This window comes from Podarcis cretensis, assembly GCF_951804945.1.
Source record: "Podarcis cretensis genome assembly, chromosome: 18".
In the NCBI taxonomy this organism is placed as follows: Eukaryota; Metazoa; Chordata; class Lepidosauria; order Squamata; family Lacertidae; genus Podarcis; species Podarcis cretensis.
In genome coordinates, this window is record NC_137188.1 from 7,010,434 (window position 1) to 7,031,766 (window position 21,333).

The 21,333-nt window shown below is 49.6% G+C and overlaps 2 protein-coding genes and 1 long non-coding RNA gene across 3 annotated transcripts in view; all 3 read right to left on the bottom strand.

The window, feature by feature from the left end:
- The window catches only part of TNFAIP8L1 (TNF alpha induced protein 8 like 1), a 150,628-nt gene that overhangs the window by 25,031 nt on the left and 104,264 nt on the right, over positions 1-21,333 (bottom strand). The window lies entirely within an intron of this gene.
- LOC307207309 overlaps positions 1-21,333 on the bottom strand; it is a 249,617-nt gene that overhangs the window by 2,865 nt on the left and 225,419 nt on the right. The window lies entirely within an intron of this gene.
- LOC307207043 (excitatory amino acid transporter 5-like) overlaps positions 4,849-21,333 on the bottom strand; it is a 39,838-nt gene continuing 23,353 nt past the window's right edge. The window contains exons 5-11 of the mRNA XM_079960724.1: positions 20,735-20,957; positions 17,163-17,262; positions 15,305-15,538; positions 12,570-12,764; positions 10,735-10,869; positions 6,852-6,951; positions 4,849-6,110 (exon numbers count right to left, since the gene is read on the bottom strand). Coding sequence (XP_079816850.1) covers positions 5,988-6,110; positions 6,852-6,951; positions 10,735-10,869; positions 12,570-12,764; positions 15,305-15,538; positions 17,163-17,262; positions 20,735-20,957 — 1,110 coding nt within the window. The 3' untranslated portion in view covers positions 4,849-5,987. The remainder of the gene's footprint in view (positions 6,111-6,851; positions 6,952-10,734; positions 10,870-12,569; positions 12,765-15,304; positions 15,539-17,162; positions 17,263-20,734; positions 20,958-21,333) is intronic.

A 21,333-nucleotide genomic window follows, 5' to 3' on the forward strand; every position in this document is an offset into this window, starting at 1 on the left:
ACCTCCCCAGTGAACCCTGAGATTCTTAGGGAGCTGAATTCTGTGGCTGCATTCTCCAGCTTTTGTGTAACCCTTTGCAGAATCGCAGCAAGGTTACACATCCCTGGTTACACTCTTTTCTACTGCAGAATTAGAGCTGAGAAGCTTCTACAATCCAACTCTTGAGCCAGTTTTCAATAAACAAATACAGTGGTGCCTCGCAAGACGAAATTAATCCGTTCCGTGAGGCTCTTCGTCTAGCGGTTTCTTCGTCTTGCGAAGCAAGCCCATTGACAGCTGAGCGGATTAGCGCTATTAGCGGTTTAGTGGCTTTTAGCGATCAGCTGTTAAGCGGCTTATCAGCGGATCAGCTGATAAGCGGATTAGCGGCTTAGGAAAAGGGGGGGGGGAGGAAAAAAAACCCACAGGAACTCGCAAGACATTTTCGTCTTGCGAAGCAAGCCCATAGGGAAATTCGTTTTGCGAAGCGCCTCCAAAACGGAAAACCCTTTCGCCTAGCGGGTTTTCCGTCTTGCGAGGCGTTCGTCTTGCGGGGCACCACTGTATATTTTCTTACCTCACATTTCATTTTATCCGGGGCTTCTTCTGAAGGAGGTGAGGACAGGTGACCCCACCTAGGCCCGAAGTCACCCCCCCCCAAAGCAGGCTCAAAGCTTCTCAAAGCTTTTCAAAAATCATTTTCTCAGCAGCTAAGCATCTGCTCATTTGCTCTGCTGTTGCAAGGCAAAACCTTTACTTTTATCAGCACGAGAAGGCTTCAAAAAGTTAATGAATGTCAGAGCAGGCCTGAGAACTGACTTTTATCTCATTCTAGTTGCAACATCTTGGGTGCCCTGCTCGGCATAGTTCATAGCTTCTCTGAGTTCTTCAAGCCCCTTCGCCACGGCAAGGCAGTGATCCATGAAGCTATGGTTTTCCCAGTAGTGATGTATGGAAGTGAGAGCTGGACCATAAAGAAGGCTGATCGCCGAAGAATGGATGCCTTTGAATTATGGTGCTGGAGGAGACTCTTGAGAGTCCCATGGACTGCAAGAAGATCAAAGCTCTCCATTTTGACGGAAATCAGCCCCGAGTGCTCACTGGAAGGACAGATTGTGAAGCTGAGGCTCCAGTACTTTGGCCACCTCATGAGAAGAGAAGACTCCCTGGAGAAGACCCTGATGTTGGGAAAGATGGAGGGCACAAGGAGAAGGGGGCGACAGAGGACGAGATGGTTGGATAGTGTTTTCGAGGTTACCAGCATGAGTCTGACCAAGCTGCGGGGGGCAGTGGAGGACAGGAGTGCCTGGCGTTCTCTGGTCCATGGGGTCACGAGGGGTCGGACACGACTAAACGACTAAACAACAACAACAAGTTGCAACATCTTGGACATGCCGAACTGTTCTCATTCCCCTTTCCTGGGAAGAGTCCCAAGACAGGAGCTTTCTGTTCATGCTCAGGGGAACTCAAGGCAGGACTCCTGAGGGAGGAGAAAGGGGAGGGAACTGGAAGGGGAATATATGCTCTGTGCACATGACTGTGAACTCGTGCATGTTTTTGTGAGTTATCACACTTGCTCCTTCTACCAGTTCATCGATGGTAGAAATAAAGCTTTTCCTCTCATTCCTTGAGTGTCTGTTGACTCCCACTTCCCTTTCCCGGGCGCAATATTTTTCCCACCCGAGGACAAAGCCTCATAAAGCTACATTTCTTGGTGCGTTGGCCGGGAAAAACAGCATTCCCCGAGGATAAGGGATGTGGGTCCAAGGCGTCCCTGCGGTGAACAGCTCGGTTTCGGCGTCAGCAGTTCCAGTGCACATCTTGCCAAGTTCGTGGGAGGAATTGCCACCCGTTCCTGAGTGGAGACACTGCAAGGACCAGAGAAAAAGCAACGGCCGAAAGAAGGTACCTCGAGGAAAAAAGTAAGGCTCCACAGGGATAGGTAAAGGTAAAGGTACCCCTGCCCATACGGGCCAGTCTTGACAGACTCTGGGGTTGTGTGCCCATCTCACTTAAGAGGCCAGGGGCCAGCGCTGTCCGGAGACACTTCCGGGTCACGTGGCCAGCGTGACATCGCTGCTCTGGCCAGAGCCAGAGCCAGAGCCAGAGCCGCACACGGAAACGCCGTTTACCTTCCCGCTGGTAAGCGGTCCCTATTTATCTACTTGCACCCGGAGGTGCTTTCGAACTGCTAGGTTGGCAGGCGCTGGGACCGAGCAGCGGGAGCGCACCCTGCCGCAGGGATTCGAACCGCCGACCTTTCGATCGGCAAGTCCTAGGCGCTGAGGCTTTAACCCACAGCGCCACCTGCGTCCCTCCACAGGGATAGGTGGGAGCAAAGAGAGTTTGATCAGCTCCACCAGTAGGGTAGAAAAAGTGCCACTGGTTTTGGTTTCGCCCAGGAGCAGTAAAAGGTGCTGCTGGGCCCCAGTCGAAGTCGTGAAGCGCTGCCGGTTGGTTTTGGTAAAAGGGGGATTGGGGGAGGTGCATGGGTTTCTGAATGTGCGCGTGGGGACACTCCAGTGAATGTTTTGAGTGTGTGAGACGTTGGACGCAACGTATGGTCTTTGCAGTGTGTTCAAGCCACTAATAAGACGTGAAGAAAGGTAGTTCGACACCAGTTTTGTTTCAGGCACTCCTGAACCATTTGGCCCCTCCTCTTAAAACAAAACAAAAAACCCCAAAATATACCTCCTGCTTTTGCATACTCAGACCCCACAGCGCCGTACTGTTAAAAAGGACATCCTACCACTCTGAGCAGTCATGGCTTCCTGCAAGGAATCCTGGGAAACGTTGTTTGTTAAGGGCGCTAAGAATTCTTCAGAGACCCCCTTCAGCGGCGTAGTGTGGGTTGTCAGCACCCGGGGCAAGGCAAGTAATTTGCGCCCCTAACCCCTAACCTGCCGCCGCTGCCAGCTTCTTCTTGCTGCTGCCTGGGCTGGGGTATTTACAGTAAGGTAGCCACGGCGGCGGCGGCGGCGGGTCCGTGTCAGGTGATCTGAGGTGAGTTGCTGCTGGCACTGCCGCCCAAATGATGCCGCTTGCCCGGAGGAGGAGGAGGGCAGAGAGGCGAGGAGAATGCAACATGGCCCAGCAGCTGCAGCAGCAGTGGCGGCGGCAGGGCTGTGAGGAGGGGCTGCCTGGCGCGCCCTCCGCGGCCCTGATGCGCGGGGACCGCGGCGAGCGCTGAGAGCCGCTGCCTGCCGGACGCCTTCAGCCCGGATGCGCGCACAGCTCGTCAGTTCCGCGAGACATGGGGCTCTGCTACAGCCTGCGCCCGAGGCTCTTCAGCGACTCCGGAGGCGGCGAGCGCCCCCCTCAGATGTTGCGCCCAGTGCGGCTGGCCCCCCACGCTACACCACTGACCCCATTATTCTTCTTGCAGAGCTACGATTCTCAGATTTCTTGTCTAAAAAGTCGCCCGCCTGAAAGCCAGGGCCTTATCAAGAATAAAGGGCTACTTGTGAAGAGATGCTTCCTCGCGAGGAGACACAACTCAGATAGCTCTGGTGGCCAATCAGCTGTACTTAGCTTAGCAGGCTCCTGGATAAAAACCTTTAGTCCTGGGGAAAGCTGCCGGAACAATTTCCATACGCCTTGCTGGGAACCTGATCTCCACGTCTGCATGACCTTGGCCTGTGACTGGGCTTCATCGACCCAAACCAACATGACCTGACCTGGCTCTCTGGACCATCCTGTAAGTCGACTCTTGACTCCTGGCATCCTTATCCTCCTCTGAAGCAGGGCGCTCTGACCCCCTCTCCACAAACATGTCGCAATAAAAATCATCCAGCCTTTCGGGTTCTTCTGGGAAACTCTGGCCCTTGTTGGCCAAGCAAAGGAGAATCCTAGAGCGAAGTGAGAAACTTCAGCTCAACAGGGAGAAGACGTTTTATCTCTCTAGAAGAAAAAAGATCCATAAAGGCAACGACTACATTTGAAAAAAAAACATTTTATTTTGTTTCAAAAGCTTCTTTGTACAATTCCCCTCCCACTTTGCATGGCCTGCATGCAGGTTTTTAATGTACATTTTTGTCCCAAAGCAGCAAAAGCCCAGCTTTTTCACTCTTCCTTTTATCTCCTCACACAGGTGGGGGTGGGGGCCACACAACTGGCTCATTCCATAGACTCACTAAGTATTAGACGTTTTTGCCAATGAACTGCTCTGGGTTACTCCCTGTGTCCCAAAGGGGCCCTCAGTTTTGCTCAGATCTAACTTCTTAAAATCCCTGCGGCGGGGTGCGCTCCCGCTGCTCGGTCCCAGCGCCTGCCAACCTAGCAGTTCGAAAGCACCTCCGGGTGCAAGTAGATAAATAGGGACCGCTTACCAGCGGGAAGGTAAACGGCGTTTCCGTGTGCGGCTCTGGCTCGCCAGAGCAGCGATGTCACGCTGGCCACGTGACCCGGAAGTGTCTCCGGACAGCGCTGGCCCCTGGCCTCTTAAGTGAGATGGGCGCACAACCCCAGAGTCTGTCAAGACTGGCCCGTACGGGCAGGGGTACCTTTACCTTTACCTTTAACTTCTTAAAAATTAAAAGTTCCAAGTAAAAAGAAAACCTGAACACGGGGAATAGACAAGGCCCTGAAAGCTTCCGGAGCCTCTCACATTATATAATACCAGCCACAACCTTTTAAAGTCAATGTGACTTCCAAACCTCCTTAGCTAGATAAGCACTTGGTCTCTTTTATCCTACAGAAATTATAACCTAGTAAAAGGTAAAGGATCCCTGGATGGTTAAGTCCAGTCAAAGGCGACTGTGGGGTTGCGGCGCTCATCTCGCTTTCAGGCCGAGGGAGCCGGCGTTTGTCCGCAGACAGCTTTCTAGGTCATGTGGCCAGCAGGACTAAACCGCTTCTGGCGCAACAGGACACCGTGACGGAAACCAGAGCGCACGGAAACGGCATTTACCTTCCCGCTGGAGTGGTACCTATTTATCTACTTGCACTTTGATGTGCTTTTGAACTGCTAGGCTGGCAGGAACTGGGGCGGAGCAATGGGAGTTCACCGCGTTGTGGGGATTCAAACCGCCGACCTTCCGGTCGGCAAGCCAAAGAGGCTCAGTGATTTAGGCTACAGCACCACCTGCATAACCTAGTTAGAGATGCTAGCAAGATGTGGCTTGGGGAGATTCCATCCTGCTGTCTGTCTGTGTCTGGGCAGAGCTGAAAGCAGTTGTCAACAGGCTTCCTTACACCCTTTATCTTTTAAAGGGTGCATCGTTAAACTATGAAACCTGCTGTCATAGGAGGCAGCGATGGTCAAAAACCTCTATGGCTTTAAAAGAGGATTTCGAGAAATTCATGGAGGAGAGGGCTATCTAAGGCTACTGCTGCCACACTTGGAAGCGGCTATGCTTTTGAATAAGTGTTGTTGGAAAACACAGGAGGGGAAGGTTGCTCTCATGCTTGAATCCCGCTTGCGGATTTCCCCCCGCAGGTGTCTGGTTGGCCGCTGTGAAAAAAGGATGCTGAAATAGATGGACCACCTGGCTCCTTTTACGTCTTCTTCATGGAAGGCCCATGTCCCAGGCCAAATGCTTGAGGTGGGGGGGGTGGGGGGCAGGCAGTCTTACTGCACTTCTTTCCTGCTGACGGACTTCTAAGTTGGGCGTCTGCAGGGGAAGGTCCGTAGCTGAGCGGCACAGCATCCTGCTTTGCATGCACAAAGGTCTCAGGTTCACCCCCTGGCTTCTCCTAATAGGCTGGGAAACAGGAAATCCTGTTTGCTGGCTTCCCACAGGCATCTAGCTGGCTGCTGTGAGACTAGCCTGGCCGCTAGCCTGGCCCAGCAGGCTTTTCTCATGTTCTTATCCGTGCAAGAGGAGGTCTTCACGCCGTGGCACTTTGTGTCGTTCTGAGCTTCTTCTTCACAGTGCATCTCTCTCTGCTGTGTTTGTGCGCGATGAGGCCCTTGTCCGGTGGGACACTCAGAGGGTCAAGCAGCTGCAACAGGCAACTTCTTAGCACTGACCTGCCTTCCCTTCCCAGGAGCAGGTGGCCTGAAGGTGTCACACCTGACAGATGTTGTAGTTTTTTTGCTCTGCTAAAACCTCTCCGATCACTTCCATCACGTGGTCTTTGGAGGCAGACGTCCCCCTCAAGGCTGGTTTTTCTTCGTTGCTCTCAGGATCCTGGAGGGAAGTGGGAAGCAAAATGCAGGTGCTGAGATGAACCAGCTCTGAATTCAATTCAGTCCACATTTTTAAAGCGCACAAGCCAAATCTTTATCTTGCGAAACAATGTGCAAACTGAAATGCAGACGTCCTTTAAAATTCTGCACTCCTTCAGCCAAGTAATCGGTACAGAAATGTACAGACAAAGGCAACGCGTGCATATAAATGCACATCTTTGTGAAAATATCACACAAAACTGGGGGAAATCATTCTGCAAAAACGTTTATTAGTCAAAACCCTGTTTTCTAAAAGTATGTTTTGCGCTAAGAAGCTGACGAATGGGCACGAGGACTTTTTAAGCAAACCGCAAATTATTGTGGAAATGTGGAGAACTGAATTTAAGATTGGAAAAATGAGAATTTTTGAAAAACAAACCTGATTGATTTGTCCTTCCTTACCCCTCCCTCTCACCCGACTCCTTAACTGACTTTCTGATATGTTTGGACGTACAGTGGTACCTCTAGTTACGAACTTAATTCGTTCTGGAGGTACGTTCTTAACCTGAAACAATTTTTAACCTGAGGTATCTATTTAGCTAATGGGGCCTCCGCTGCCGCCAGCATGCAATTTCTGTTCTCATCCTGGGGCAAAGTTCTTAACCCTAGGTACTATACTTCCGGGTTAGCGGAGTTTGTAACCTGAAATGTTTGTAACCCTATGTACCACTGTAACCGCTTCTCAAGTGACACCCACACATACTTTGCCTGGTTTTGGAGCAAAATCTTTCCGACAGACATGGGCTATGATTCCTGCTGCCAGCGCATCTCCCAAGACGTTGGTCATTGTGCGTAATCGGTCCCTAGATGATGTGGGGGACAAACAGAAAGGGGTTGGAAACCAATTCAAAGAAGAGGTTCAGATGGTCACTCAGGCTGCCCTTCCCATTTCTCCGCAGCTTTATGTTCAAAGACAGGGGTCAGCAAACTTTTTCAGCAGGGGGCCGGTCCACTGTCCCTCAGACCTTGTGGGGGGCCGGACTATATTTTGAAGGGGGGGAAAATGAACAAATTCCTATGCCCCACAAATAACCCAGAGATGCATTTTAAATAAAAGCACACATTCTACTCATGTAAAGACACCAGACAGGCTCCACAAATAACCCAGAGATGCATTTTAAATAAAAGGACACATTCAACTCATGTAAAAACATGCTGATTCCCAGACCATCCACAGGCCAGATTTCATAGCTGTCAACCGTCCCTTATTTGGTGGGAAACTCCCTTATCCCAGCGCCGTGTCCCGCTGCAGTCCCTTATTGATGATGTCCCTTAAATTTCCCGGGTTTCAAAGGAAGCAGCTCCTCTCCCTCCCTCCCTGCCGGCCAGGAGGAGGGAGGCTCCAACTGTGTTGCTTGGCTGCCCGGCCCGCCCCCCTCCGGCCTCCTCTCACCAGCCTCGGCCCCCGGGAGCCCCTCCCTGCCAGGACTGGTGGGAGCCCTGGGCCCTTCCGCCACCATCCTCCTTGCGGCCGCCAAACTGAGTGTCTCTGCCTGGGGCCTCCCCTCTGGCCGCTGCCGCCGCTCCCGCTAGGCCGTACTGCGGCTGTGCCACCAAAGGACCTGGATGAGATGGGCAGCCTGGCACGGCCTATGAATTGCTGAGAAGCCTTGAGATGAGAGCCAGGGCAATCATAGAGAAAGCAGTTCAGAGAGAGGAGGAGGAGGCAGAGGCGCGGGCAGGTGTTCCAAGGGCTACAAGGGAAGGACCGCAAGCGCTTCTCCCATAGATTTGTAGTGGTAGACTAGCATAGATGGTCTGATCTGCGGGTTTACTTTGGGCGCTATCTCCCGCCCCACCTGATAGAATTGAGAGCTGCAGATGGAGCACGAGAGAAAAGATACAGAACTGCAGCAGCATCTTCGTAGCTTGGACTTCGTTTTGCGCGAAAAGTGGTTGCTGCTTGTAGTTATTTAATTGCAGTGCTTCATCAGCTGGTGTCTTGAGCAGCAACCTCTGGAAACAAAGGGCTAAAAACCGGTGCCGCTCTCCGAAATTATCTAGTCCCTTTTAACTTCGTATTTCAGCTGGTTAAATAAAATCCCTTATTTTGGCTGCTGACCCCTTATTTTCGAAGCTGCTGGTCCCTTATTTTCAAATATGTAAGTTGACAGCTATGCCAGATTTAGAAGGCGATTGGGCAGCATCCGGCCCCTGGGCTTTAGGTTGCCTACCCCTTTTCAAAGAGGACCACCTGCAATTTTCCATCTGAAGCTGTTTTCCAAATGGGTGGGCGATCATAGAATCACATAATTGTGGAGTTGGAAGGGTCCCTGCAGATCATTTAGTCCAATGCAGGGATATGCAGCTGTCCCATATGGGGATCAAACTTGCAACTGCCTTTAGTTCTGAAAATCTGAGCCCTTCCTGGGACTGTGTGTTCTATTCACAGAGCAGACATACTGCAAGCAATGGCCTGCAGTCCATCGTGCTCATTAATACCAGTGGGTCTCCTCTCCGTAGGACTAACACTGGGTACAATCCCATCTCTTTTGTTCTTTTTCCTTGGTTGAGTTGTGATTACTGTGATTATTCTGATTTATTACCTGGCCTTCACCTTGAGGCCCCAGGTTGCGCTACAACAATTTGAAATGCAGTATTGAAAACAGTTTAAAGCAAGCTGCAATCACAGTAAGGGGGTGGAGCCTAAAAATGTATATCTCAAGCGTCAACTGTCAGGGTAAAGGCACATGTCTTCAGCATGCAACAGGAATGGCAAGGGAATGCAACTCCATCCAAACTTTTTAGGGTTCACTTTTTATACAGTAGTACACAGCCTTTCTCAAGCTTGAGCCCCACAGATGCTGCTGGACTACAACTCCCATCACCCCAGAGCACTGGTCCTGCTAGCTGGGGATGATGGGAGCTGTAGTCAAACATCTGGGGACCCAAGCTTGAGAAAGGCTGCAGCAGGACATTAAACAAAGCCAGCTCACTCACCCTGCCAACTCTGGGACTTTCTGTCAACTTGCAGGCATGTGGTTTTGCCAATTTCCCCTATTAGCAATACAGTGGGTTGCGAATGCGATTCGTGCGGGATGCACGTTCGCAACCCGCGTCTGCGGCGATTTGGCGCTTCTGTGCATGCGCAAAGTGCGATTTAGCGCTTCTGCGCATGCGCGACTGCCGAAACCCGGAAGTTGTTAGGATATTTCCGTTCCACCTTAAAAGGGAGCAGGCTTTGTGAGTCACAGAGTCTGCGTATTTCCTGTTCACAGGATGTTTCTGTTGTGTCTGTGCTTTCGTTTCTCTCTGTGCCTGAACACGCAAGCAGGCAGTCATGTTTTTTCCTTTGTTCTGACCAACGCTGAATAAACTTCTAAATAATGCTCTCCTGCATGCATCTTTCGCTGTGCGAATTCTGCTGATAGAGCGTGCATCAGCTCTGGAATGTGGCAAGCTATTTTCTGGAGCTCGTGTCGCTAATTGCTGATACTGTATCTACGGGAGATCGATGGATCGTCCGGAAGCGACATGGGGGCCATGATGGGCTTTATCTCCCTGGCAGTATCCCAACAGAAGTAACCCGTTCCGGTACTTCTGGGTTTCAGTGGTCTGTAACCCGAAAAAAACACAATCTGAAGTGTCTGTAACCCGAGATATGACTGTACAATCTTAGATATAGCCTTAAGACTACAGTGGTACCTCAGGTTAAGTACTTAATTCGTTCTGGAGGTCCATTCTTAACCTGAAACTGTTCTTAACCTGAAGCACCACTTTAGCTAACGGGGCCTCCTGATGCCGCCGACGCACCACCGGAGCACGATTTCTGTTCTCATTCTGAAGCAAAGTTCTTAACCCGAGGTACTATTTCTGGGTTAGCGGAGTCTGTAACCTGAAGCGTCTGTAAGCCAAGGTACCACTGTACAAGGACAGATCCTGTTGGATGAGGCCAGTGGCCAGCATCCTGTTCTCACAGTGGCCAACCAGATGCTTGCGGGAAAACCGCAAGCGGAACATGAGCACAAAAGCACTTTCCCCATCTGTGGTTTCCAGCAACTGGTATTTGAAAGCATTGCTGCCTCCCAGCCTTTGTGGCAAGTAGCCGTCGACAGCCCTCTCCCCCGTGGATTTGTCTAATCAGTCTGTATCCAAACATAGAATCATAGAATCATAGAGTTGGAAGAGACCACAAGGGCCATCGAGTCCAACCCCCTGCCAAGCAGGAAAGACCATCAGAGCACTCCTGACATATGGTTGTCAAGCCTCTGCTTAAAGACCTCCAAAGAAGGAGACTCCACCACACTCCTTGGCAGCAAATTCCACTGTTGAACAGCTCTTACTGTCAGGAAGTTCTTCCTGATGTTTAGGTGGAATCTTCTTTCTTGTAGTTTGGAACCATTGCTCCGTGTCCGCTTCTCTGGAGCAGCAGAAAACAACCTTTCTCCCTCCTCTATGTGACATCCTTTTATATATTTGAACATGGCTATCCTATCACCCCTTAACCTCCTCTTCTCCAGGCTAAACATGCCCAGCTCCCTTAGCCGTTCCTCATAAGGCATTGTTTCCAGGCCTTTGACCATTTTGGTTGCCCTCCTCTGGACACGTTCCAGTTTGACACACCAACGGAGTAAAGAGCAACTCACAAGGCCCAGTCAACCGCGATGATCAGGGTGATGTCTTCCGTGGGGAGGCCGACAGAGGTCAACACGATGACCATGGTAACAAGGCCCGACTGGGGGATCCCGGCTGCCCCGATGCTTGCCGCTGTGGCCGTGATGCTGCAAGAAGGGGAGAAGCAGAGTGCTGTTGCTTTGGGGACAAGGCGGCTTTCCCAACCATTGCAGATGCCATATAGACCGGTGATGGCCAAACTCGGCCCTCCAGCTGTTTTTGGACTACAACTCCCATCATCCCTAGCTAACAGGACCAGTGGTCAGGGATGATGGGGATTGTAGTCCCAAAAATAACTGGAGGGCTGAGTTTGGCCATCACTGATAGAGACGAATGGTCAGAACCTTTCAGTGGCCCCTGGTGATTTCCACTTAGTGCTTTCTGCATCATCTCAGCAATCCTTACAGCTAAACCGGCCAAGTAGAATTGCCCCCATTTTACAGATGGCATTGGGGGGAAGTTAAGTCTGAAAGGCAGCAGCTGGCCTAAGCAGGACCGGCCCACCCAAGAGGCAAGCTGAGACTGCCTCAGGCGGCAGAATCCTCAGGCGCAGCAGATCCCAATGTAGATTGTTATTCAGGGCTGGCCCACCTAAGAGACAAGGCGAGTTGACTGCATCAGGCGGCAGGATCCGCCGGGGCAGGAGTTCCCGGTGTCAATCTTTCTTTCCCTTACTTGTTCCTGATGTAGATCTTCCCTCACCCCTTCTTCCCTGGCAGGGTGGCAGGGAAGGAGATGCCATTTTGGGGTCTGACTTAGGTGCCAAAATTTTCTTGGGCTGGCCCTGGGCCTAAGCCACTAGAAAGGTCCATAAAAATTGGTTTGCTTCATCAGGGCAAAGGCCCATCCAGCCCAGCATTCAGTTCTCACAGTAGCCACCCGGCTTGTAAGGCCCAAGAACAATGTCTCCCATCTGCAAACTCCAGGAACGGGCGTTCAGAGGCCTGCAGTCTCTAATACTGGCGGGCAATACAGCCATCAACAAACACTAGCTGCCTGGACCCTGGTTTTAACTGGCTACAGGTTCATCAGTTTAAACATTTATCGACACATCAAATTTTGCCAAGCAAACTAAAGGTGAATTAAGTTCATCTTCTGGCAGAACTTCACGTGATTTCTAGTTGAAGTTGAAGTTCAGAACAAGATTGTAAGTGTTATGGGGAATCAGCAATTCATATTCTATTGTGTGTGCATTTTGAGGTTTTCATATTCCTCTTACACGTTTTTTCTGCTTTAGATTCTTTGGGCCTTTAAGCTTAAAGATTGCGAAAATAAACAAAGCCATTCACATTTCATGTTTTCTCAGTCTACCTAACTATATTTTATATTGCACACTGGAACATTATTATTTTATACTACACATTGGAACATTTTTTTTGGGGGGGGAAGGGGGCAAGGATGGAATTTTTCTAACCTGAGAAAGTTCATTTGGATTAACTTGAACTAAACTAACTTGCTTTGTAAGAGGACGAACTGTTAACAGGAACAATGTAGTTCATTTTTGGAAAGGATGAACTTGAGTTAGGTCTTTTTTTTCTTTTTTTTTAAAAGGACTTTCTAAGCACTGGGTCATCACCATATAAAATAAAGAAGACTGGCAAAACATAACAAATATGGCAAGAAAGCCACACTCTTGCCTTTCCTTGACACTTGTCATGAAAAGTGCATGGTCTCAATCACAATGTCTGATCTTTCTTTCCTTCCTTCCTTCCTTCCTTCCTTCCTTCCTTCCTTCTTTCTTTCTTTCTTTCATCTGCTTCAGTTACAAAGGCCAGAGGGGGGATATGAAAAAAGGATGTGGATTTACCTGATGGTTATGATCTGCCCAAAGTCCAGGTCGTATTCGTTGACCTGCGCGATAAATATGGCTGCCACTGCCTCATAAAGCGCAGTCCCGTCCATGTTGATGGTTGCCCCGACCGGGAGGACAAACCTGGCTATCCGCCTGTCAATCCCGTTGTTTTCTAAAAGACACTTCAGGGTGATGGGCAGCGTGGCTGAGCTGCGAGGGAAAAGCCACGCTAGTTAGCAAGACACAGGTGTTTCCGTAGGGAGGCCCTGTAACCTCCCTGTTCCCTAAGGTGCAAATAACTAGACAACACTAGGCATATTGGTTTGGGATCAAATAAGGCCACAAAGTTATTGGTTACAGATGTGAAGGTTTGGCCATAGGCGTTGTGGCAAGCAACTGGGTATGTCACTCCCGATCGTCTGCTGGGAGTGTTACTAAGGGTCAAGCCAGTGGGAGGACGGACGCCCTATGACCTACATCAAATAGGGGTGTCCCCCAGGTGGTCTCCGTTGGAGGAGCAGTATGGCCCTAGCCCCTGTCTGGGCATTGGACAGGAGCCACTCCTCCTGGATCCTTTTAACAGGATACCCTTACCCATGGAGAAGCAGGCGGAGGCTACAACCCCCCTGAGGAGAATTCACCCCTCCCATATCCAAGAATCTCCTGACGAGTCTGCTGATTCTCCAGAGAGGAGGAGCAGTGTTTTGCTTTCTACTTATTCAGCTCCAGCACCAAGTCAGTCAGTCAGTCAGTCAGTCAGTCAGTCAGTCAGTCAGTGTGTCGGAGAGAGAGAGAGACTGAGTGTTAGAGATCGTGTGTAGAAATAAGGTTGCTGCTAAGAGCAGCTGCAGACACTCAGTGCAGCATTCATTTATGCTTAGACCTATTTAGCTCTGTATATAGTTTTGTATTATAGTTGTAGTTGTAGTTATAGAATAAGAGAAGATATTCTACAGAGCTGCTCTCCGAGTCGTTTATACACTGCTAGACTCTGCTATACTCTGCTGTGTGACGACTGTATTGTGGAAGTGAATCCGGTGCTCACAACTTTAAGCTGTGAGTCCACAGCACTTTGACCTGGTGGTCTCTGGAAGTGCTACCCAGCTCGCCTAGCCCAGTCGGGGTTGAAGTGCATGAGTCCAGTTGGTGACACTGGCTTAAGGGCGATGCTGACACCCCCCTGCCCCAACCAAGACTAGGCTCACCCAACGCCTATCCACCTTTCAGTGAGAGAGAGGCCGAAAGGCCCCGCAAGCTGGGAATTTTTCCTTGCACTGGGCGTGGGGCCAAGCGCTGCTACTGGTCAGTTGGCTCTGCGCCCACCCTCTGATCCCTACTGCCGTTGGCAAATCTGTTGGCAGGAGGACAATCTGGCTTGCAATAGGCTGGTTCGCAGAGGAGACCCAGGGCCCATCCGCAAAACCGCCCACCCAAGAAGGGGCAAACAGATTTTTAAAACCAGCTGTGCGTACACCATACACACATGGCGTGTGTGTGTCCCCCCTGCCCCAGGAATCCTGGGAACTGTAGTTTTTAAAGTTTGCTGGGAATGACAGCTCTGCAAGGGGTAAACTGCAGTTCCAAGGATTATTTCAGGGTCAGGAAGAAGAACCCAGGGAATCTCCTCCTGGAGCAACCTGCTCCCTCCCCCTCTGGTCTCCCAGAACATGCAGAGAAATGAAAAGAGCAGAACAGAGGTTAGTTGTGTGCAGACACTGTTGAGACTGAATGGGGAAAACCCTCGAGGGGAGAAGCCTTAGAGAGAGGGGTGGGAAGGCGGGGACCTTCAGTCCTCGCAACAGCTTCATTGGGGCAAGACCTCCTGGGAAGAGTTGATGAGACCACTAAGGCTGAGATCTGTGGTTGGCTTCCTTGAATTAAGATTTACCGTATTTTTTGCACCATAACACTCACTTTTTTCCTCCTAGAAAGTAAGGGGAAATGTCAGTGCGTGTTATGGAGGGAATGCCTACGGGTGGCAGGGGGGATCTGCTGCAGTCATGAGCAGAGGATCCATGGTGTAAGCGGCTCCTGTCTGGTTGGTTCCTTTAAAGCAAGCAGGCTCTCTGTTCCTCTCTCCTCCCCACTCAGCTCGCTAAATAGCAGCAAAGTTTTTCAGCTTGCTAAGCCGGGGATGAGCGGGGAGGAGGGAGAAAAGCAGAGCCTGCTTGCTTTAAAGGAGCAAAGCGGGAGAGGAGAGGAGCCTTCTCCTCTTATACCCCTCTTCTGCATTATTAACAGCATCCTTCTCCACCCACCCCACGCGTGTCCCTTGTCCCTTGAGTGCTTTTCCTTCCCTCCCCACTTAAAACGTGGTTACAAAGCACAGATCCACATGGATCCTCAGGATTTTTGCACTGGGTCACCCCAAATTCACCATCAGATCACATAACATGTCCATGGCTACAGCTTGCACCAAAAAAATCACGCACCCACTGTTGCCTGGGGCTGCAGTGGTGCAAAAACGTGGTTACAAAGCATGGATCCACATGGATCCTCAGGATTTTTGCATTGGGCTACCCCAAACTCACCGTCAGATCACATGTCTGTGGCCACAGCATGAACCACAAAAATCATACATCCGCTGTTTCGTTTAGAATATTTTTTTTCTTGTTTTCCTCCTCTAAAAACTATGTGCGTGTTATAGAGCGAAAAATACGGTAACTTCACTGGCCTCAGGTGTTGCTGACCTCCAGCTGACTCCAGCCCTGACACCACATTACGCCTTAAGAGTCTCCTGTGCCTCTTACCTGGACGACGTTGCCAGGGCGATGAGCAGGGCTTGGAGGATCCCCCGGATGAAGGAGAAAGGGTTCTTCCTCGTGATGAGCACAAACAGCAGAGGCAGGAAGCAGAGGCCATGGATGGCCAAGCCAGTCACGACAGTGATGGCATAGAGGCCCAGCTTCTTCCCAATCGTGGAGGGGTCCTCCATCTCCAAGATCTTCCCGGCTATCAAGAAGACGATGCCGAACGGGAAGTACCTGAAACAGCACAAAACGGGCAAGCTCAGGATCGGTGGAGCCTGCGGCGAGGGCATCAAAACACACACACACAGAGGAATGTGAACTGCTTCGTTTATTTCCCCCAACAATTTAAATTTAAAGGCCCAGAGAGCCTACAGCGTAAACAAAGCAAAATGTAAGGGAATGAGCTTGAATGTGAGCTAGAAATCGTTCTACTGTACTCCGAAACAAATTTAGTTCATGTTCTACAGTGGTACCTCGGATTAAGAACTTAATTCGTTCCGGAGGTCCGTTCTTATCCTGAAACTGTTCTTCACCTGAAGCACCACTTTAGCTAATGGGGCCTCCCGCTACTGCTGTGCTGCCAGAGCACGATTTCTGTTCTCATCCTGAAGCAAAGTTCTTAACCCGAGGTACTATTTCTGGGTTAGTGGAGTCTGTAACCTGAAGCATCTGTAACCCGAGGTACCACTGTATTCGCTCAGCAACTGGAACGACTTTGGAAGTTTTGAAACTTACGCGGTGAACTTCATCATCAACATCATCATTGTTTTTTGTACCTTGCCCATCTGACTGGGTTGCCCCAGCCACTCTGGGTGGCTTCCAACAAATATACAAAGATACAACAAACCATAACGCATTAAAAACTTCCTGATACTGGTCTGCCTTCAGATGCCTACAGAAGATTGTATAGTTATTTATCTCTGACATCTGATAGGAGGGGATTCCATAGGGTGAGCACAACTACCAAGAAGGCCTTCTGCCTGGTTCCCTGTGACTTCATTTCCTGCAGGAAGGGAACCGCCAGAAGGCCCTTGGAAGTGGACCTCAGTGTCCAGGCTGAGCGATGAGGATGGAGAAGTTCCTTTAGGTATACAGGAACGAAGCCATTTAAGGCTTTAAAAGTCAGCACAAACACTTTGAATTGTGCTTGGAAACATACTGGGAGCCAATGAAGGTCTTTTAGGACCGTTAAACCAAACTATAAATATTATATGCCTATAGTTAAAGCCATGGTTTTCCCAGTAGTGATGTATGGAAGTGAGAGCTGGACCATCAAGAAGGCTGATCGCCAAAGAATGGATACTTTTGAATTCTGGTGCTGGAGGAGACACTTGAGAGTCCCATGGACTGCAAGAAGATCAAATGCATCCATTCTGAAGGAAATCAGCCCTGAGTGCTCCCTGAAAGGACGGATCCTGAAGCTGAGGCTCCAAGACTTTGGCCACCTCAGGAGAAGACCCTGATGTTGGGAAAGATGGAGGGCACAAGGAGAAGGGGACGACAGAGGACGAGATGGTTGGACAGTGTTCTCGAAGCTACCAGCATGAGTCTGACCAAACTGCGGGAGGCAGTGGAAGACAGGAGTGCCTGGCGTGCTCTGGTCCAGGGGGTCACGAAGAGTCAGACATGACTAAACGACTAAACAACAAAAAATAAATATTATAATCTCGCTTTTCAGACAATTATTGGCTCCCAAAGTGTCTCACATCAGTAAAAGAAAGAGGCAGGCCTTGCCACCAGGTTTTAGAAACTAAAAAGGCAAGACACACATGTACCTGTCAAATTTGAGCCTGGAAAAGGACCTGGCCCATGCAGCCAAAAAGCTTCCCCATCTCTGCCATGGTGGCATTTGACTTACCAAACTGCCATGGCCACAATCTTCATTACTGCCTCGTTCAGGCACTGGCAGACGTTCACCAGAGGAGCCCCTCGCTCGCCCATCTTCCCCAAAAGGAGGCCTGCCGACAAACAGTTGCTGGTGTATAAATGAAGGTCCCACTTGCATAGTAATAACAATGTGCAATGCAGTGTCCGACTTTACTCGCTGTTGCAGCGGGTTGTAAGCGATGCCAGCCCTACTCAGGGCAGACACAATGAAATGAATGAAGCCAACTTAGCCATGCCCAGTTACCTTCAATGGGACTACTCTGAGTAGGCCTGGCATTGGACAGAGTCCTTTACCAACTGGTGTGAGCCAGTGTGGTGTAGTGGTCTGCATGTCGGACTAGGACCTGGGAGACCAGGGTTCAAATCTCCCCCCCCCCCAGACATGAAACCCATGTGTGACTCTCAGGCCGGCCAGCCTCCCAGCCTAACCAGCCCCACAGGGCTGTTGTGAGGATAATATAAGGAAAGAGTGCACTACCTTGAGCTCTTCGAAGGGAAGGTGGGATGCTAATGTGATCAAGAAAAGTACAGTGGTGCCCCGCAAGACGAATGCCTCACAAGACGAAAAACCCGCTAGACGAAAGGGTTTTCCGTTTTGGAGGTGCTTCGCAAAACGAATTTCCTATGGGCTTGCTTTGCAAGACGAAAATGTCTTGCGAGTTCCTGCGGTTTTTCCCCCCTTCCCCCCCTTTTTCTAAGCCGCTTATCTGCTTATCCGCTAAAAGCCGCTAAGCCGCTAATAGCGCTAATCCGCTAAGCCGCGAATGGGCTTGCTTCGCAAGACGAAAAAACCGCTAGACGAAGAGAATCGCGGAACGGATTCTTTTCGTCTTGCGAGGCACCACTATAAATAATAAGAAGCATAATCTCGTCTTCAAGGGGTGTAAGGCAGGACGTTCCTTTCTTGTTTAATTTCCAGCCAGGGCATTCAGTCAATTATTATATGACTTTTCTCTTTGCAGATCAAGCTGGTGGCAGCAGAGTCTGCAAAATTCTTAGCAACCGCCACAATCATGCCCCATGTTTTAAATTGTATGGGTTTTTTAAAATTCTAATTGAGCTTGAAATTTTATCTGCTTAGTAGTGTGTATAGTGGCACCTTGGTTCTCAAACTTAATCCGTTCTGGAAGTCTGTTCCAAAACCAAAGCATTCCAAAACCAAGGCACACTTCCTCATAGAAAGTAATGCAAAATGGATTAATCCGTTCCAGACTTTTGAAAAAAACCCCTAAAACAGCAATTTAACATGAATTTTACTATCTAACGAGACCATTGATCCATAAAATGAAAGCAATAAACAATGTACTGCAATCACACAATCAATCAATCAATCAATCAGTAGCTGAACTGGATTCCACACAGTCACAAAAAGAAAAGAGCCGCAAAAACAAAAATGCAAAATAAATAGCAAAAACAAGACAGACCTCAGTGTGGCACTAAAACGGAAGTGTGGCACTCAAATCAGAAGCGTAACACTCAAAACGGTACACATTTGGCTTCTGAAAAACGTTCGCAAACCGGAACACTCACTTCCGGGTTTGCAGTGTTTGCGTTCTGAGTCGTTTGAGAACCAAGGCGTTTGCGAACCAAGGGACCACTGTACGTATGTTTATATTTTGTGCACCAATCGCAACAGGACAACTTGCAAATGTTAAATTCAGTTTGCTAGTTCCATAGTCATAGAACTTTAGAGTTGGAAGGATTATCTTGCAATGCAGGAATCACAGCTAAAGAATCCCTGGCAGACAGCCATCCAGCAAGTGTGGTGTAGTGGTTAAGAGCGGTGGACTCGTAATCTGGGGAACCAGGTTCGCGTCTCCGCTCCTCCACATGCAGCTGCTGGGTGACCTTGGGCCAGTCACACTTATGTGAAGTCTCTCAGCCCCACTCACGTCACAGAGTGTTTGTTGTGGGGCAGGAAGGAAAAGGAGAATGTTAGCTGCTTTGAGACTCCTTCGGGTAGTGATAAAGCGGGATAGCAAATCCAAACTCTTCTTCTATGCTTAAAAACCTCCAGTGAAGGAGAGTCCTCCGCCTTCCAAATTTGCCCATTCCACTGTTGAATTGCTCTTACTGGAATAGGAATCACCATGATGAAAATCTATGCTAACATGCGCTATCAATCTTGTGATGTTCTTTCTTCCCCTTTTTTACATTATTAATGAATGAGAGCATGTATAAAATTGTTGACTTTGGGGCAGGGGGAAATGTGCATTAAAAAAACCTTCTTAAAATCAAGTTACAGGTAGGTAGCCGTGTTGGTCGGCTGTAGTCGAAACAAAATTTAAAAATCCCTTCCAGTAGCACCTTAGAGACCAACTAAGTTTGCTATTGGTATGAGCTTTCGTGTATCTGAAGAAGTGTGCATGCACATGAAAGCTCATACCAAGAACTAACTTAGTTGGTCTCTAAGGTTCTAAGGTGGCGCTGTGGGTTAAAGCCTCAGCGCCTAGGGCTTGCCGATCGAAAGGTCGGCGGTTCGAATCCCTGCGGCGGGGTGCGCTCCCGCTGCTCGGTCCCAGCGCCTGCCAACCTAGCAGTTCGAAAGCACCTCCGGGTGCAAGTAGATAAATAGGGACCGCTTACCAGCGGGAAGGTAAACGGCGTTTCCGTGTGCGGCTCTGGCTCGCCAGAGCAGCGATGTCACGCTGGCCACGTGACCCGGAAGTGTCTCCGGACAGCGCTGGCCCCTGGCCTCTTGAGTGAGATGGGCGCACAACCCCAGAGTCTGTCAAGACTGGCCCGTACGGGCAGGGGTACCTTTACCTTTTTAAGGTTCTAATGGAAGGAATTTTTGTTTCTTAAAATCAAGACATCTTAGAAATACAAAGGGCTTTTGTGCTAGTAGACAAGTGAGTTCTTATGCTGTGCACAAGAGGAATCTCGCACAGCAGTTGCACTAGTGGAAATTCACTGGGCGACAGATTGTGCTACCAAGTTACCAGGATCCTTCTTATGCATTCTCTTGCATGACAACGTTCCTCTGGCACAAAGCGTTTTGCCAGCAGAGCAAGTGTACTTTAAAGGTAAAGGTAAAGGTAAAGGGACCCCTGACCATTAGGTCCAGTCGTGACCGACTCTGGGGTTGCGGCGCTCATCTCGCTTTATTGGCCGAGGGAGCCGGCATACAGCTTCCGGGTCATGTGGCCAGCATGACTAAGCCACTTCTGGCAAAGCAGAGCAGTGTACGGAAACGCCATTTAACTTCCCGCCAGCCAGAGCGGTACCTATTTATCTACTTGCACTTGACGTGCTTTTGAACTGCTAGGTTGGCAGGAGCAGGGAGTGAGCAACGGGAGCTCACCCCGTCACGGGGATTCGAACCGCTGACCTTCTGATCGGCAAGTCCTAGGCTCTGTGGTTTAACCTACACCGCCACCCGTGTCCCTTGTACTTTAGCTTACCCAAAAACCTGAGCCACCCAAAGAATCCCTTTCTGCGCAGAGATAAAACAATGTCTCCAAATCCTGACTTCACCAAATCCATCTGTTTGCACACATTGGGGGGAACCCCCGCCCCCACGTTGGGATTTGATATGCATACCGATTGTGGCTGAGAAGATAACTATTCCTAGCACGTTCATCTCGTTATTGCTGCCAGGGAGGGTCCGGTAGGTCATTTCTGGCGCTGGCGTGATCTCAAGGAGGACCGGCCTCTGGATCTCTGAGTTCTCAGCATCCGGCACAAAGTAGATGAAACTTAGTGACTTTGTGGATTTCTTTGGGATCCCAGATGACTTCACCACGGGCAGAAGAACTGTTCGGTACTAGAAGCAAAATGTCAGATAGCAGTGAAAGATGGGTGGATCCTGGAGAAATGGTTTTTTACACAATTTGGGTTGGGCTGCTTTGTTTTAAATCTTAGAAAAGGAGGGCTCATAGCTTTCTCTGCTGGGGGTTCCTGAATATACAACTAAGAATATGGACGATTACTGCAATATCTGATCACAGCCACAAGACTGTTATATGCACAAAGATGGAAGGACTTATTATTACCTACTATGGAAGAACAGTTATTAAAACGATAGATTTAGCCGAGATGGCAAAGTTGACGTGTTTAATTTGAGAAAAATCACTGTTGACATTTATTAACAACTGAAAACTCCCCGCACAACAAGGAAAATTAACTTGTGGTGTCAGTCA